Consider the following 16387-nt stretch of genomic DNA (forward strand, 5'->3'; position numbering starts at 1 on the left):
AAAATTAGTATACTTTCATTGAAAGCATAGTGAAGCTTAAAAAAATAGTTATTTGACTGTATTTGTTATGTAATGAGATTTAAATTGTCCAGCTGTTTTATGTGGTTTTATGAATGAAGAGGGCTCTAAAAATGTCGTACCATGCATCACCGTACATCAAAAGGTAGGACATTTTTAATCGCATCGTGGCCCATCGAGTTAATAGCTGTAATAAAGACCCTTAAAGACGTCGTAAATCTATTCCCAATGTTTAAAATTCAATTAAAGAGAAGGAGTTTTAAAAAACTCTGCTATATAGGCGCCGTTGCAGTCAAAATGTTCACAGCGTAATAATGATATATTTTTTAATAATATAATAATGATATAAAGTATATCCTAAGTTGTACTTTATATATATAAATTGGATAAGTTTTGTTTATAATATAATCAAGATATATATTTTTAAAAAGACTCGAATTTTCACAAGGTTTTGTATAGGTTAGTTTGATTAATTATTTCAGCATTTTCTTATTAAAGAAAATTTCCTTATATAATAAATATTATATATTAATTGCCAATTAATCGAGGAGGCACAAGAAAATGCTTTTACCTTAAGGTGTTGTCATTTAAATATTATACAAAGGACTTTCGTCATCCCCGCTTTGCTTTCCGCATTTTTATTACACTTTCATTAAACTCTGAAGTTAAACGCTCCACGCTAATCTACTCTCCCATTTGAAATATTCGCCTGAACAATTTGTCCACCGATAATACCGTCCTCGACAAAGCCTTCTCGGTCGACAGAGTAAACTGTGCAACGCGACGCAGACGCGTTTAAGAATGGTCCATGTAATCTGTTAACAAACAATATGGGCGTGCTCCGTCTATGGATAATCGGAAGCAGCTTTCTCTGTCTCGTCTCGAACGAAAAAACGCCGGACCCTCTTAAGTCGTCTTCCCGGAAGATCAACGGAGAGATTTTGCAAAATTAGGTTGACATTTTCCTAGTCGAAGAGCGCCTTTTCGTTCGGATCATTGGAGCAAGCGATAATCCCGCAGCAATCATTCGGTCGACTGGCCGAACATCATGGAGCGCCGTGGATTCCGTCAAAATTCTCGAACGGCCTGAAAATCTCGAGAATAAGAACGGAAGGTAGAGCGCGTCAGCCAGGTCCGCGTTAATGGAGGATAAGCTCGTGCTTCTCGGCTGACTCTGTTTCTGTGCCTAGGATACCCCACGGGGGGGCTCTCTGCTCTTTATGGTGTTCACCTGCCGCTACTCTTGGGCTTGTGCCACGCTATTCCCTAACAATGCCGTGCCTCTATTTCTTGCGGAAGCATAATTACAGATTATAACCTCTTCTTGCTTTACCTCGTCGCTTTATGACTATATTGTACCTTTTCAGAGATACTTGAAGCAAACTAGGTGTTTAATTCATTCAATTCGAGACTATATATGATTTGATAGAGACGTGACTTAAAAAGAGAAAATGACTCGATATTTGTCTTTTAGGATGTAGAGATATTATAGGTTGTTAAATTATGGTGCACGGTATTTTAATGAAGAACACTTAAATGGATTTTAATAACTGTATTCTGAGGTCAATGTATTACAAAGGAGTTTTCGTACGCTTCTATCTAGTTCTGTTCGGCGCGGTCTGTTTATATGTGCACAAAGGTATACATATGGGTTTTTTGTGTTAGGACGGTCGCTGAACTGCGGTATTGATATAATCTGTTTATCGACCTCTATGAAGCGATTTATAGTTATTTCTAACATAGGTAGTATTATAAGCGAGGATCGACTGAGATAATAAAAGTAAAGTTTCAAGCGTTAAGAAATTTAATTAGAGCGTTAAAAATCTGGGAAAACCGCAAGTTTTGCGATTTTTAATCATCCATAATTACTAATTAAATTGTATCGATTTCGATGAAATTTTCAGAGTATATTTATCTAATTTACGCGATGCCAATTCGCTGGTACAATTCACCAAGATAAAACAACCCCGTCCTCCTCGGTTGTTATAAATATTCGACGGTCTTATAAAAATGAGATCGAACGTGCGTTGAAGACGTACGATTCTCCCGAAGCAAAAAATGGCTGCGGTCAAGCCGAATTAGTCGGGCGGTGAAGGGGGATTGTGTAGGTGTCGCATTTAGGGGTTGGCGCCCGATGCCCCCGCAGAAGGTAGAGAATTGTGGAAAAGAGGATCCCGCTCCTTCTGTTTTGCGGCTTCGGGGCGGCCGCTTTCGTCGTAGGTCTCTCGGAAACTCGTTAAATGCAATACCAGTAAAACAAGGCGCAAACAGTGAATAGGCTTCCGGGGTGGGGATTATCTATGCCGAAGATGTTGGCAAAAGATAGCGGCGACATAAGACAGAGAAGCGCGGGGGGTTCCCATTCTCTATACCTGGCTCTAGCAAGTTCGGATTTGGTCTGCTAAGAACAGGGCCATTTCCAAGCCTCGCTTACGGCTACCGTAGCTTTCTTGTTCCTTCCGTTCTACCCCTGCCCCTCTCGTCCCTATTCCGCCTCTCCAGCCCCACCAGTCGCGCCAGCCTTTTCCATCTTTCCCGTCTTTTCCTTCGTCATCCACCGACGGCGACCGCAAACCAGACCACCCGTCGACTCGTGTACTTATATAACTCTTTGTCCAGGCTCGATGGCCGACCGAAATAACGACAATATTGGTGGCATGATTAGCCCCCGGGAGCTTGTACTAAACTGGCTTTGTGTTGCTTACGAACTGACCCTATTATCGGCGCCCTATCTCAGCCATTTATCCGGGGAATCTCTTCCACGTCTTCGTGGGCAATCTACCTTACCAGGAAAAAGGAAGACGCTCTTACGCGGGTACAAAGATCTAATTGTTCGAGAGGTGACCGTATTGGAGCACAATGGGGAGAGCCTCGAGTGTAATGTGTGATACCGTTTCCGCGATGATATTGTTGACAGTTGGATAATCCTTTGGATACTAGGGTAGGTGGTACAGAAAATGTAGAAGGGAGGACAAATTTAATATGCAGGTAAATTGAAAGTTTATAGCTTATTATTGTTATTTTATGTGCATTGGAAATTTTTTGGATATTAAGGTAGATGCCCCAGAAAATTTATAAGGAAGGAAAATTTTAATATATAGATAAATCGATGGTCTATATTTCGTTATCATTATCTTAAATGCATTTTATCTCGCGATTTTCTCATGCATTTTTTCCCATCTCCGTAAGACAACTGTATTTTGATCCGAGTCCTATTACGGATCGTTCAGCTGCATTTGCCTTTTTGACAAAGCGACTTGTACCTATTATCCCACCCCCAATCTTCCTGCGTGCACGGATGCAACAGACAATGGACGGCGTTTTTGTGCGGTCGGAGCCGCTTCGGCACAGTTACGCGGGATAATCTTCTCTTTTCGACATATTGCGCTCCGAAGCCAGAAACGAGGCTCGGTCCGCTGAACATTCGCCGAAGTTTCGATCCTTCTATGAATGCCTGGCAACTCGAGGATTGAGAGAATGAACCCGAGAAGGCAGACGCGCACCCTCCGCGATGCTTTTATTCCTTCCCGTCGCGAAACGTTATTTATACTTAAATCACTGACTCGAACGCGAACGCTCCATTAAATTTTTGATCTTTATATTAAATTATATTATATTATAATATATTGTATTATGTTAATGTTTGTTACGTTAATTTATTTAACCCCCGGCACTATAATAAAGCGTCGGACTCGTGACGAATCGATAACTATAGCTGGCAATAATTTCTATTAAATAGAAACAAAATCCCCTGTCGTCGAAATCTATAAATTAAAGTGAAAGTCGAAATAATTAACGACTAAGCTAAAAGACGTAATAGTGCAAAGGGTTAAGTAATATCGTAGGTGCATTCCAGTCGATTCGTCGCTTTAAATAATTTTATATAATTCTCCCGTAAATTCTTCGACAGCTTTGAACGAATACACGCTCGCGTTTTGAATGGCGTTCATTACTCCGTTTCTCGTCGGCTAATTAAGTATTGGATTAAAATCCCTGCCTCCCCTAGTCCTAGTATATCATGCCGATCTTTCGTGGAGCGCACGTACACCGAAGAATCGTTTCCTGTGCATCGCGTGGCGATATCATCGAGACAGCCCTTGAAACCAGGGTGAGATACGGAGCGGTCGATCGAGAGATCCAATCTTTGCGATATTACATCGGTTATGACGGATTCCTCGCGTAATTCGTGCACTCGGCCAAGCAGCGCCCGTGTATCATGCACCCCAAACTGGGTTTCCGCTCGAGGGGAGCTCGGCTCGGGTAGGGAGCGGCCATGAGATAATTCAAGATGGAGTCAGGGAGTCAGGATGCGGCGCATCTGCCCGCGGAAGCGTTATTCCGCGGTCCACGGCTGCACAAACGCCTCCGCGATTCCCCGTTTCAACGGCAAATCATTAACCTCCGAGCGATTTTTTATACGCCTTTAGGTTGCCACCTTTGGAAAGCAGAATATTTAATTAACAATATTGTTTCCCATACTTCCGAGTTAATTTTTAGTTTGCGACACTTTGAAAGAATTAAATTTGATTTAATTGCTACTTTGCTAGGGTTTGAAAAATTGCGAGTTTTAGCTGTCTTCTATTGGCTAGAGCTCGTAAAAAATCAGGCGATTTTTACCGGCACTTTTTCTATTTATTAAACCCGATTAATATATCAGATAAATCGAATTGAATGGGATTTGAGAAGAACGTTGGATTAGCGTTCGTTGATTCCACGGAAATTAAAGACGGGTCCGACGACTGTGCGGCGAGAGAATTACGTCGAAGGGGTGGAAGTGGCTGCGTTTTCACCTCGGCGCTGGCTGAATAGAAGCGGATAAAGGGTGGCTCCTCTGGTGGGGATGATCTGACGTCCTCGCGCGCCGCCACCTCTCCCTACACGGGCTCCCGCTGGCGTTCAACCCCCGGCGAGCCGAGGACGAACCAGCAAGTCCCGATAGGACCGCCCTTTTTCGAGGGTAGGGACCGTGCCAGCCAATCGACCGACACGGCGATGTTGTCCGAACTATTTGAAGCCGATCAGGAGCCGTGCTTTGCCATCAAGAAGTCTCGGCTACGATGACTGTCAGTTACATTTCGCCGCGAAGTTAGCACTCGTTTCGAGTATCCGGTGGCAAGGGAGCCGAGCCTGGGAAATAGCAGCGAAACAGACACTTCGTCCTCCGCGGTCTCGAAAGGTGGAAGCAGTCGTTTTACCTCGGCCGTGATAATCGTTATCGGTGCTACTGTTTCATTTCCGCGGATTATTCGACGCCGCCCTCGGGACAATCGTCGGCTGGCCACAGTCGCGGGAGTCTGATCGCGGCTCTCCGGTGGTTGGTGTTGTTCAGTGAAAATGCAAAATCCGGATCCGCAGATCGGTCACATGTCCGTGCCGCAACCGAAGATGCCCGCCTCCTCCAGTAAGTTCAATCCTCTTTTATGGCTATTTTCATAACGAGTCGACTTCTTTATTTCAAATCGCAGGTAAAGTTTATTCTGCCCGAGTTGTCCCGCGGTTAAACAATAGTCAAAGTCGTGGCAATTACAAGACCCTAATAATAGCTGCAATTATATTTTCTACAGCCGAATTGCCCGCGTTCGATTATAAACTAAATATCTTCTGGGGAGCACTTACATTATACAACGTCGTACTAGTACCCAAGCCGGAGCAGAATAAATCTGATTCAGGTATAGCAATCAGAATTAACTTTGTTTCCTATGGGTGTCGTGGAGTTAAAATATAGCTATACTATATACCATTATTATTATCATTATTTGTGGTGCATATTTTGAAAGTGGTCCAAGTGCGTTTGACACATTTTTCTGTCAATTGTGGCAACGTGTGTCGCTTAAAAAGTGCTATTATTTTAATAGGAATTGTTCGTTTAACCCTTCTAAGCAGTGAGACAAATTGGTGTATGTTTAATTATATTTTTTACCGAGTATCTCAACGTCAAAGATATACTTGTGGCACTGTCAAAATATACAACTGATTTATTTCACGGATTTGTCACGGATTTAGAATTATTATTTATTTATTTATTTATTTAATATTGACGAGTCAGAAATCTTTGTTAAAAAGAGCACGGTGACTCGTAAGGAATATTACGAAAGTCGGATAAAGGTGGAATTTTTTGCGAATTTTATTATTGAAAGTATCCGATCGAGTCCACTGCCTTCTCTATTGCTGGCCACTTTTCAATTAGGGACTGATTTACTCGTGCTATGACACTTCTCGAATGGACGACCAGGGTCGGTGAAGAATGTTTGACGGTCCTCTCTATTGTCCGACGCGGATACCATTGTCTAACGCTGTTCGTCTTCCCGAACGATACGACTCGTAAAGATCGAAACTACCGAATTCGAGAAACCACTCACGGCGTTTGCATACGTCTAGTGTATTTGAATAAACCTCGCAAATATTTTTAATAACAACAATTGTTGCATTACGCCCCTTGAAAAATTGAAAAAGCTGTTTTTTGTGGCTACCGAAATTTAAATCATAGCTCGTTTGTGATTGTTTCTCGCTGTTGCTCGACGATGCCGACGCTTTGGCGTCTTAGAAATCTTCCTAAAGATTAACGTAATGCGTCCTATACCTTGCAGCAAAGACGCATAAAGAGAGTTTGCTTTACCATCGTCGAGATAACGACAGCCGTTTCTCGTCGGCCAACGAAAACCATAAAGCCCCGTTTACGACACTTGTTAGCTCTGTAACCACAGTTGTAAAAGCCGTTGTCCGTTACACCCTCAAACCCCTAGTGTCTTACATGGCGACCGTAATTGCCCAACCTGTGAATGAGTACCCGAAAAAAAAAATAGGTAGTCGAAACATACGGGAGAGACCGTTCCGCGGCGATGGTGCGCGAAGGGTTTTCACAGGCGAGAGGAACGTAAACGTGACCATACACGCATTTCTGGTAATCGTAAAAAAAGGGTCACCGTCGCGAGGATTATTCCGTAGGCACCGCGTTGGTGCGAGCTCTTTAAACAAAGCGACTTGACTTTTGATATCCGGGGGACACCGTCATTAGCAGACTATAAATTCTCGAGCTGCCGGACTCGGGGAAATTCAACGAAACAGACATTCTGCTATACGGAACGAAATAATAATATTTCTTCTAGAAAATAATGCTAAAATAAAAATAATGCTAAAATAATTTTATATTAAATATTATAAACTATTTAAATATCATCAAATAAATAATTTACTATCTGAACAATAATTTAACACTTTTTACTACAATAACGAAGGAGACTCGCGATAAAAATTCACTGCAACGTCTGCTAAATATAAATAAAATAACTAAAGAAAACTAAATGAAGACAATGCAAGAAATAAAAATTATCTAGCCTTATTATATAAAATTTTAAGAACAAATAAGTGTTAATCAACGCGGCATGAAAGAAATCATAGGTCATATTTGAGCTATAAAATAAAGGTTTCGAAACTATCGGGTGGTTATTTAAATATATAAAAAATCGTGCCAGCAATGTCAGGGTACCAGAACCGTTTCGACTATGATCTTGCAGACGATAGAATATATTTTCCATGGAATATGTCATTTATTTTGAAAGCGGGGGCGTTCGGTTAATTGGTAGGTTAATGGAAGGGTGCCGCCTCATCGCGCATCTCATCTCGTGTGAAACAAATGGCATATGCGACATTTAAACGGGGTAGAGAGCTAGCGCATTTAAATGATTCCTCCCTTGTGGCATTCGTCCATGAGAAAATAACAACAGATGGCCGTGTACGTAAAGCGGTAACTACGAATCTCCATGGCGCACTAACAGGTTGCCACCGGGGGTGAGTTTCGGGTCATTCGTCGGGAAATCAACGCCCCCGATTACCACCTACACAGTCATAAATTAATCGAAATCCACATCTATCTCCTAAATAAATAAATAACCAATCCACCTACAATACTATACATTATAAATATACAATACAAAATTAATTGAGAACGAACCAGAAGCACTGAAATAAATCATAGAACTGCTATAAATTATCTCTCAATTACCTCAATAGTAAATTCGATCAAGCAATGCACTTGTTAATAAATACTCCTTGCTCTTCGGAATAGAGAATACTGTGCTTCTAACTTGAAGCAGAAACCTGAACAAGTTATTCCGAATTTTATTAAACGCGGTACCTTGAAACCTACAACGTTAAAAATCATACCTGGGATAAAAAGACCGAGGTTGCCGGCTGGGCAAAGAAGCGAATACAGCCGGTGAAGCGGGAGGGTTGTTAATCATTATAGATATAATCATTATATAGCTTTGCGCTGCGATTCATTTTATGACCGCGATGATTAGCCTTTGTTCGCTGCTAATAAATTCCTGTGTCAAACAGATGATCAATATTTCATATTTACATTGTATATTTGTAATTTATATTATTTATATTTTTTTTCTATTAAACTTCAACGTTTAAATATTAATGGTAGATGGGTGGAATTTAATTTCTGCTTGAAAAATCTGCCCAATGAGTCTGAGACGATATTATAAAACAAAGGGTTAATCTCTCCGTATTGTCTCTGATTAGAAATAATAATTTTTGCAAGGAATGCATACAAATTCTCAGACTAATAATTACAGCCGAGGGATGACTTACGGGGTAGTTTAGGGGAACATTAAATGTCGAAAAGGATGCGCAGAGAAGCCTCCGGTTATTTTCGATTAATTTCGTGCCGCGATCATCGAGAGTATCGCAATAATGGTACGCGATCTGCGAGGGTGAATCGAGGGGGTGGGGGAGGGGTGCGGAGAGAGGGGAGGGGGCGTGCAGGGTAGGGTGGTGGAAAGGTAAAAAAGCAGATAGAGAAGAATCGCGCGCATCTCTCGCCGGAGGGCGGATCGCAACCCCTACGCGCAAGCGGCGTCGCGCAAACAGATGACGGATGAACGCACGTACACGGGGCACGCATACAATGACGGGGGAGGTGTCCTGGTCCCCGACACATGCCGCGAAATTCCCATGTTCCACTAACGATCAACGTAACACCTGATGGACGATGACAATGTGAACGATGATATCATCTAAGTGATCCGCGACGGATTTTCTATTTTTCACCGACTACTTGCCACCCCCAACAATTACGCCCATCAACTAACTAGCAATTAATTTTATTTTATTGCAGAAATATTTGCAATGCTACTCGAAAAGCGTCAGCGGCTTTTTATTAATTTTTAGCGATTCGAGGGAAAATATATATCAACCCTTTGCGGTTGTACAGAGTTTATACATAGATCTTACGCTGGCTGGAATATGTTTTTAAAAAACAAAATAAAATAATAAATGGCTTAGGCGTGCAACGGTAAAGGGTTGACGCATCCGCGCACGGGTCCACAATAAATAGAAAAATATGTCCATTGCGAGGAGCGGTAAAAACTGGCGTATAATAAAATCTTGGAAATTCGTGGGTTGATTTGTAGAAAATGCAAGGAGACACTCGTTTTTCTCCAGCACTGTTACCAAAGGCCTCTTAATCCCAGACTGTTCAGGTATTTTTGTCGCTGCAATTTGGGAGGAAGATTATCCCAGCTGTTTGCCTTCGAGCACGGCTTACCTTCACGGAATAAAGATCCCTGGCACCGGGAATTAACGTTGCGAAAAAATGTACCCAGCGAGACAACTGTTCCCCTAAGTCTCCACTATTTATTTTGTTGTCGAAGACGATTTCCTGGTTCGCGAGAAGTGGGTTAGGTTAAAAGATTACTGTGCGCGGAATAAAGGAGAGACGGTGTAATTTCGATTGAATAAATTAAAACGATGATTGCACGCGAGAAACGTTGCTCGATCGGTGGGGTAAACTTTCGAGACTGGAAGTTACGCTGAAAGTTTGCAACCAACGGCGCAGAACGCTCACCCTTTTTTCGCCCTTACGGCTTGCGCGCCCGGCATCCGTAATTGCGACGATACATTTCTTTTTCTCTCCCTCTATTTTAGCGGACCTGTATCATCATGGTTGCATAACTAATGAGCTTTTCACGTAAAAAGATGCGCTCGAATGCAACTGTCGCATCGGCGCCAGTGAATCACATCCGGTTGAATCCACGCCGAAATTAGACCCTTCTGATGTCCCGCCGTAGTTTTAGGGTGGCAAACATCAATGCCATGTAATTTTAACATGTCAAACGAATAAACTGAAAATCTGCTGTCGCGTTTCTGTAATTTAATAGTCATCGTTGAACTGTATATTACGTATGCACTACCCCATCGACTGTAAAATATGGGAATTAAGTAGACAGTGTCCTGTTGTTGCAATAATTCTGGTAATTTGTTAAAGATACTATACTTCCTCGATTTAGCAATAAATGGAGATATAGACATTGCTGAATTGATTGATTATTGCCTTGGCAGATTTAATGTCGCGATCTATTCAAACTAGCTTGAAATTAATTTCTTTTAGAAGAAGTATTTGTAAAAAAGCCAGCACAAAGCAACAAAACGCATAGGAAAAAGAAAGTCCGAAGGAAACGAGTCCGTTTTGCAGAGCCCCTTTACTCAACTTCGAGCACGCGATCCGCGTGTGACTAATCGCAAGCAAGCGTGCACTTGCGCGCATTTATTGTTCTCTCCCTCTGACTTTCTCTCCCGCCCTCTCTCTCTCTCTCTCTCCCTCTCTTTTTTCTTTCTGTGCGTGAAGGGGGGAGACAAGTTCGATCACTGTAAAACTTCTATGAATGATTGACAAGCCGACGGAAAGGAAAACGGCAGGAAAACGATGACTCGCGAGCCACTCGAATGCAATTTTGATGCGAGCTAGCCGGACGGCGACGTTTCATAGAAACGGCATCGCGTGATTCGCCTGTGAGAACAACCCCGCGTTCCACCGTCCATGCCCTCCTTTCCCTCTTGCCTTCTTTTAAATTACGATATGGGAACTCAGTTAAACGCCCTTCGAAGTTCTACACTTTGAGGAGGGAGTCGAGGTGTCCGTGTAAAACCATCCGCTTAGTCGTATTAATTTTTATTAGAATAGTTTCGTATTCATTTCTGGTACACTATATTTTTCATATCAATTTTTAGTATACAATATTTCCATATTAATTTCTGCTATACTATATTTTTATATTAATTTCTACTATACCATATTTCTCATATTAATTTCTATTATACTATAGTTTTCATATTAACTTCTATAATTTGAAAAATAAATTATAATAAATAATAATGTCTATATAGTATAATAATTTAGGGCGATATAGTCTTGTACTTGAGCTATAATAAAATTCCCTGGAATTAATTTCTTCACTCCATCATCATTCTATAACACCACTGTTCTCACTTCCCATAACTCATCATTTCAAACGCCATCTTTAAAATAAATACTGTAATAATTCAGCGCCGTCGAAAATTCAATTAATACGACTTAAGAATAGATCACTACCCAACGTCGCATTCCCATCGATTTAATAATGTCTGTATCAAATTATTGTCTAGGCCGAGTTGCCGTGTAATTTCTGTAATTCCGTGGAAGCGACTGTCAACGTATTCTCCGCGCTCGCGGTTAAAGTTTCTCCCTTCATGCTCGGAGCCGAAGGGTCTTCCGACAGCGCAAGGGCGCGCAACCCTATTATTCTGACCCATTGCAATAGTAAGCATAACCGCCGGTACTCGCACGTTGCTCGCGCTTTCGTTGATAACGCGCCGAAAAAAAACTATCCGCGTTTTTGATGTCTTCTTCGTCGTGATTCGACGAACGGCTCTTGGAAAATATAGGCGCGCGATGAACCGCGAACACGAGCGATAAGAGAGGTCCGTCACGCGCAATCAACAGGTTGTTTCTGTTCGTTCCGACTTTGATTTCTCATTCCGCGATGAATTGCCAGTAATTTTTTATATTAGTGTATTTTACCGCCGAATTAGGACTCTTACTTAACGCTTTGCACTATGATAAAGAGTTAGACTTGTGATAAAAATTCCATGCCAGATATAATAAATATGAATATTGTTGATTACTTTTAAATCGAAATAAAAAAAATTGAATATTATTAATTTCTTCTAAATCGAAATTGAATTGTTCTGTTATCTCAAAAATTACCGACGATAGTCACCGACGACAGTGGCTCCAGTCAGACAATTATTTAAGAAAAATTTGAAGAATACCCCAAGCCCTAGAACGAGCGAAAAAACAAAGTTCCTCGGCAACTGTCGACAGTTTTCTGGTCGCCACGTGTTCGAGAGATTATAAAAAACACTTAGGGCGCAAACAGAGGGCCAGATGAAGGCCGAAGGAACGGAACGGAACAGAACGCCAAAAACTAAGCGGCATCATCCAAACAGATAGAATCTATTGTTATCTCCGAAGCAAATATTCACCGTTTCCCAATATCCGGATGGACAAACTTCGTCCTCTCCCTCGGCGGGGGTGGCGGTGAAAAGAAACAAGGCGAGGGAGAGAGCGACCGGGGTAATTCGAAAACGTTTAATCTTTCCCTTTAATAAGATCCGCGTCGCGTAAGATAAAGGGGAGCCGAGGGTACCGATCGAGCGAGATCAGGCGATACGAGACGCAAAGTGTCGTGTTTCGGGCTGCTCACTTAAGGGCCGCTGAATGCAGCAGCCACATCCGGCCCATTCACCGGCCATTCACGAGCCTACGGCGAGGCTCAATGGCGTAGGCGGAGTTCGTGACAACGAGTTGGTACCCCCATTATAGATGCACCACACCCTTGTCCCCGTGGTAGACGGGGGCCGGCATGGGAGACAGGTATAGAAGCCGCGCGTACGTCCAGGAGGTCCTTCGGCCCGTGGTGACAAATCGATCCATTCATCGACCACACCGTGTCATTCATGGGATCCCGTGTTTTCGATGGCAAATGGGTTCTGGGATGCAAAATACCGGCATTCTTCGGATTAAACGTTCTCTTTCGCGATTTTACGGCGACGTCGACTCGCAGCGCTCGCGCCCTTTTTCCCCGAGTCTTTATTCGGCTAAATTTAAATGGACCGGAACAAGGACCGATTGACAGTTTATCGAGACTCTCCTACGCCACCCTTATTCGCTGAAATTTCCGTATCGATCGTGTCGACTTAGGAATACAAAGATCTTTGACGTCGCCGTATGAAAACTCTCTTAAACGTATTCTAAATGGGGAGAAATGTCTGCATATACTGTAGTTGAATTAGAACCGGTGATGAATTATTTTTGAATCAGGCGCAACTCACCGATTTGTCTGATCGGATCCGTGTTTCTGTTCCAGGTCGCATCCTTTACGATATTCCGTGCAAGGTCTGCCGGGACCATTCCTCAGGAAAGCATTATGGTATATTCGCGTGCGACGGATGCGCCGGTTTCTTCAAGAGATCGATACGAAAAAATCGTCATTACGTCTGCAAAGCGAAGTCCGAAGGGGGATGCATGGTCGACAAAACACATCGGAATCAATGTCGCGCGTGTCGGCTGGCCAAGTGCATTCAGGCTGGAATGAATAAAGACGGTGAGTTGCAAGGGACAATAAGTTTCACGGCGTTTAGAACGCGTGTAGATCTCGAAAGTCTAGCTGTTCGTGAACGCGGTGTATTTCTTTCGCATTCTAATGGGGGTTGCCAAGTTAATTGCCCGATCAGTATTAAAGATACCTCCTCGCAAATTAATGTCTCGGGCAGCAAATGTTGGGCAAATAATTTATTGAATACTCGGTACGAAATTAGGTTATCGGGAAAGTTCTTGTCATGTTTTAGGTAGTAAACTACCTGTTGGCGATTTTACCTGTGAAAATCATGTCCAGATTTTATCAAGATTATGGTCACAAGTTTAATATTGCTGGAGATGAAATGTAAGGAGAAAGAAAGACTTGCTGGAAACCTGAAACATTTGCTATAGTTATTTCAAGACCAGAGCTTTATTTATTTACCAGTCGAAGCAGTCCACTCTCTGCTATGAACTACTTTAAACAGAAGAAGAGCAGCAATGCAGATGCTGTTGTAAACAGCTTGATAAATTGTATGCAGCTGTCAAGAGAAAGCGACCAGTATTAGCAGTGATAATGCAGTAAAAGTTGAATAAGCTTGAATGGGAACATCTCAAGTCACCCACCATGATTATCTGACATTTATTCCAATCACTTCAAAATTATGTTTGAAAAATGGCAACGAGTAGCTGCACATAATTTATATTATATCATTGATTAAAATATATAAATAAACGTTGTTAAAACTAATGGAAATCTTTTATTTGGAATGTTTCAGAATTTTCCCGATAATCTAATAAAAATATTCCACTGAAAATGGAAAAAGAAACTTTAATTTATTTCCATACCCTTTCAAATAATTTTATGAAAATGATCAAAATGAAATTTTGTCGATTGTTATTCGTTCGTAGTGAATACTATAAAGACTGCAAAATGATTTTTATCTTAAAAATTGTTTCGAGCATAAATCGAGGGAACGGTTCGCGTGAACGCAATTCTTTGGATTTTTCCAGCTGTACAGCACGAACGGGGCCCACGAAACTCGACACTGCGCAGGCAGATGGCTTTGTACTTTAAAGAACCCGAAATGATGAGCAACATGGTGACGCCAACAGCGGCAGCTTTGGATCTGGCTTTACCGAAACCACCAAACGAACCACGAGTTACCGTCGCGGCGCCCACACCCCATCTACCCCTTTCGCACCCTATTTATTGCAACAGCTTAGGCTTGTCGAAGGTAATTAATCGCTTCTTTGCACGTTTATTAAAAATTTCCTGTTCCATACTCTCTGCCACCTAACATTATAATTAAATTATTATTTCTTATAAATTCACTTTCTATGGTGGCAAACCATTTTCAATTGTAAAATAAAAATTCTATAATTATTTATATCCTCTTCATTACTATTTTCTATTAATTCTACGGAGCAAACCACTTTTAATTAAAATTCAAAAATTCAAGGAACCCCTTCCAAAGGGTTGCTACGTAATAAATTAATATTTCGCCAAGAATTGAAGACGTGAAACTACGTCGAGTGGTTAAAAACGTATCATGGAGCTACAGTCCGTGCCATGATCTTACAGATACCAGGGAACGTAGCGAGTCTGTCACCAGTGTCATTGATGCCGTCGATTCCAGAGTCCATCTGCGAGAGGGCGGCCAGGCTGCTCTTTATGAACGTTCGATGGGCCCGCGAGTTGGCCAGCGGGACGAACTTAGTAATGGAGGACCAGCTGACACTGTTGGAGTCTTCATGGCGGGAATTGTTCCTGCTCGCCGCGGCACAGATCGAGCCGACACTGGACCCCAGTGGACTGTTGCCCCCGGGTCCTTCTGGCTTGGGTCTGATCGTGGAGGTGAACCGCTTCAGAGAGACGCTGGCTGGCTTCCACGCGATGAACCTGGACGCGCACGAGTACGCTTGCATCCGGGCGATCGTGCTCTTCAAGGCTGGCCTGGACAGCGAGCCTTTGCCCAGCAGCAGAAGCAGCGACGGGTCGACGTCTCCTGGAGTTGTCAATGGCAGCAGGCTGAGGGACGCCACGGCTGTTGCCAGATTGCGGGACGGGGCCCAACTGGCTCTTGGCCAAAAGCTCAGTGGCGCCTCCTTCGGAGCTCTTAGGTTCGGCAAGTTATTGTTGTTGATGCCTTCGCTCAGGTCTGTGTCCAGCAACGCCATCGAGGAGCTCTTCTTCAGGAGAACTATCGGCGTCATCCCCATCGAGAAGATCATAAGCGACATGTACAGAACTGCCTGAACTCCGAACCCGTCGACCTCGACGCCATTCGAATGCCTTAAGGTACTTGAAGATTCAGTATTCGATCGGTGGATTCGATGGTTCGCGTAATTAGGATCCGATAGAAGGCAAAAGAAACGTTACGAGAGCCTTTTAATGTTCGACAGTCGACGATCGAGCTCGTAAGCACGTAGAGACATGCTTCGAATCCTAAAGGGGTGGCTTTCGAGGTTCTTGAACGAAGACAGTGGCCAGTGGAACGTGAGATCGGCTGGCGTTAGTCAATGAGCGGATGAAGCACGGATCCACCATCATTGATCAGTACTTCTCGTTAATAATTGGCAAAGCTAACTCGAACAACCTGGGAAGCTTTTTCGATTTTTATCATCTTGGAACAACCTGTAGAAGACTACGAAAGAGATTCTGTGGGGATGTCGACAAAGGGGATTATGTAATTGTATGTGCAAAAGTGATAGCTATGCATAAGTTTAAAGCTTAAGCTTCTGTAGCGGATAGAATAGACTCGGAGGTGGTACTTATAAATCGATCTATGCTGAATCGAGTAGAACGGCAAAGTAGGAGAATGTGCCGAAAGGAGAAACGGTGCGTGCACGGTTTACATCGTGCGCTCTAATTCCTGGTTAGACGAATAATAAAAGTAAGACTTAACTGTGATGGAAACATATCACGAGAGATTATATCGATGCAATTGAGATCGACTGAGAGAA

At 42.6% G+C, this 16387-nt stretch overlaps 1 protein-coding gene across 1 annotated transcript; it reads left to right on the plus strand.

Annotated features, from left to right (window-relative positions):
* Positions 1-5352: 5352 nt before the first annotated feature.
* Tll (nuclear receptor subfamily 2 group E member tailless) lies at positions 5353-15680 on the plus strand. Its single transcript, XM_078177393.1, has 4 exons — positions 5353-5419; positions 13212-13448; positions 14435-14658; positions 15006-15680. Exons 1-4 carry the CDS (start codon positions 5353-5355, stop codon positions 15678-15680), a joined length of 1203 nt encoding a protein of 400 aa, XP_078033519.1.
* Positions 15681-16387: the final 707 nt, after the last annotated feature.

This window comes from Augochlora pura, chromosome 1 (genome assembly GCF_028453695.1).
Source record: "Augochlora pura isolate Apur16 chromosome 1, APUR_v2.2.1, whole genome shotgun sequence".
In the NCBI taxonomy this organism is placed as follows: Eukaryota; Metazoa; Arthropoda; class Insecta; order Hymenoptera; family Halictidae; genus Augochlora; species Augochlora pura.

What these genes read in the sequence shown, in the direction of transcription:
- Tll (XM_078177393.1), top strand. Translation starts at nt 5,353, where the DNA reads ATGCAAAATCCGGATCCGCAGATCGGTCACATGTCCGTGCCGCAACCG. An exon ending in GAAGATGCCCGCCTCCTCCA is followed by an intron (nt 5,420 to 13,211) that starts GTAAGTTCAATC and finishes TTTCTGTTCCAG; the next exon opens with GTCGCATCCTTTACGATATT. An exon ending in ACAGCTTAGGCTTGTCGAAG is followed by an intron (nt 14,659 to 15,005) that starts GTAATTAATCGC and finishes ATGATCTTACAG; the next exon opens with ATACCAGGGAACGTAGCGAG.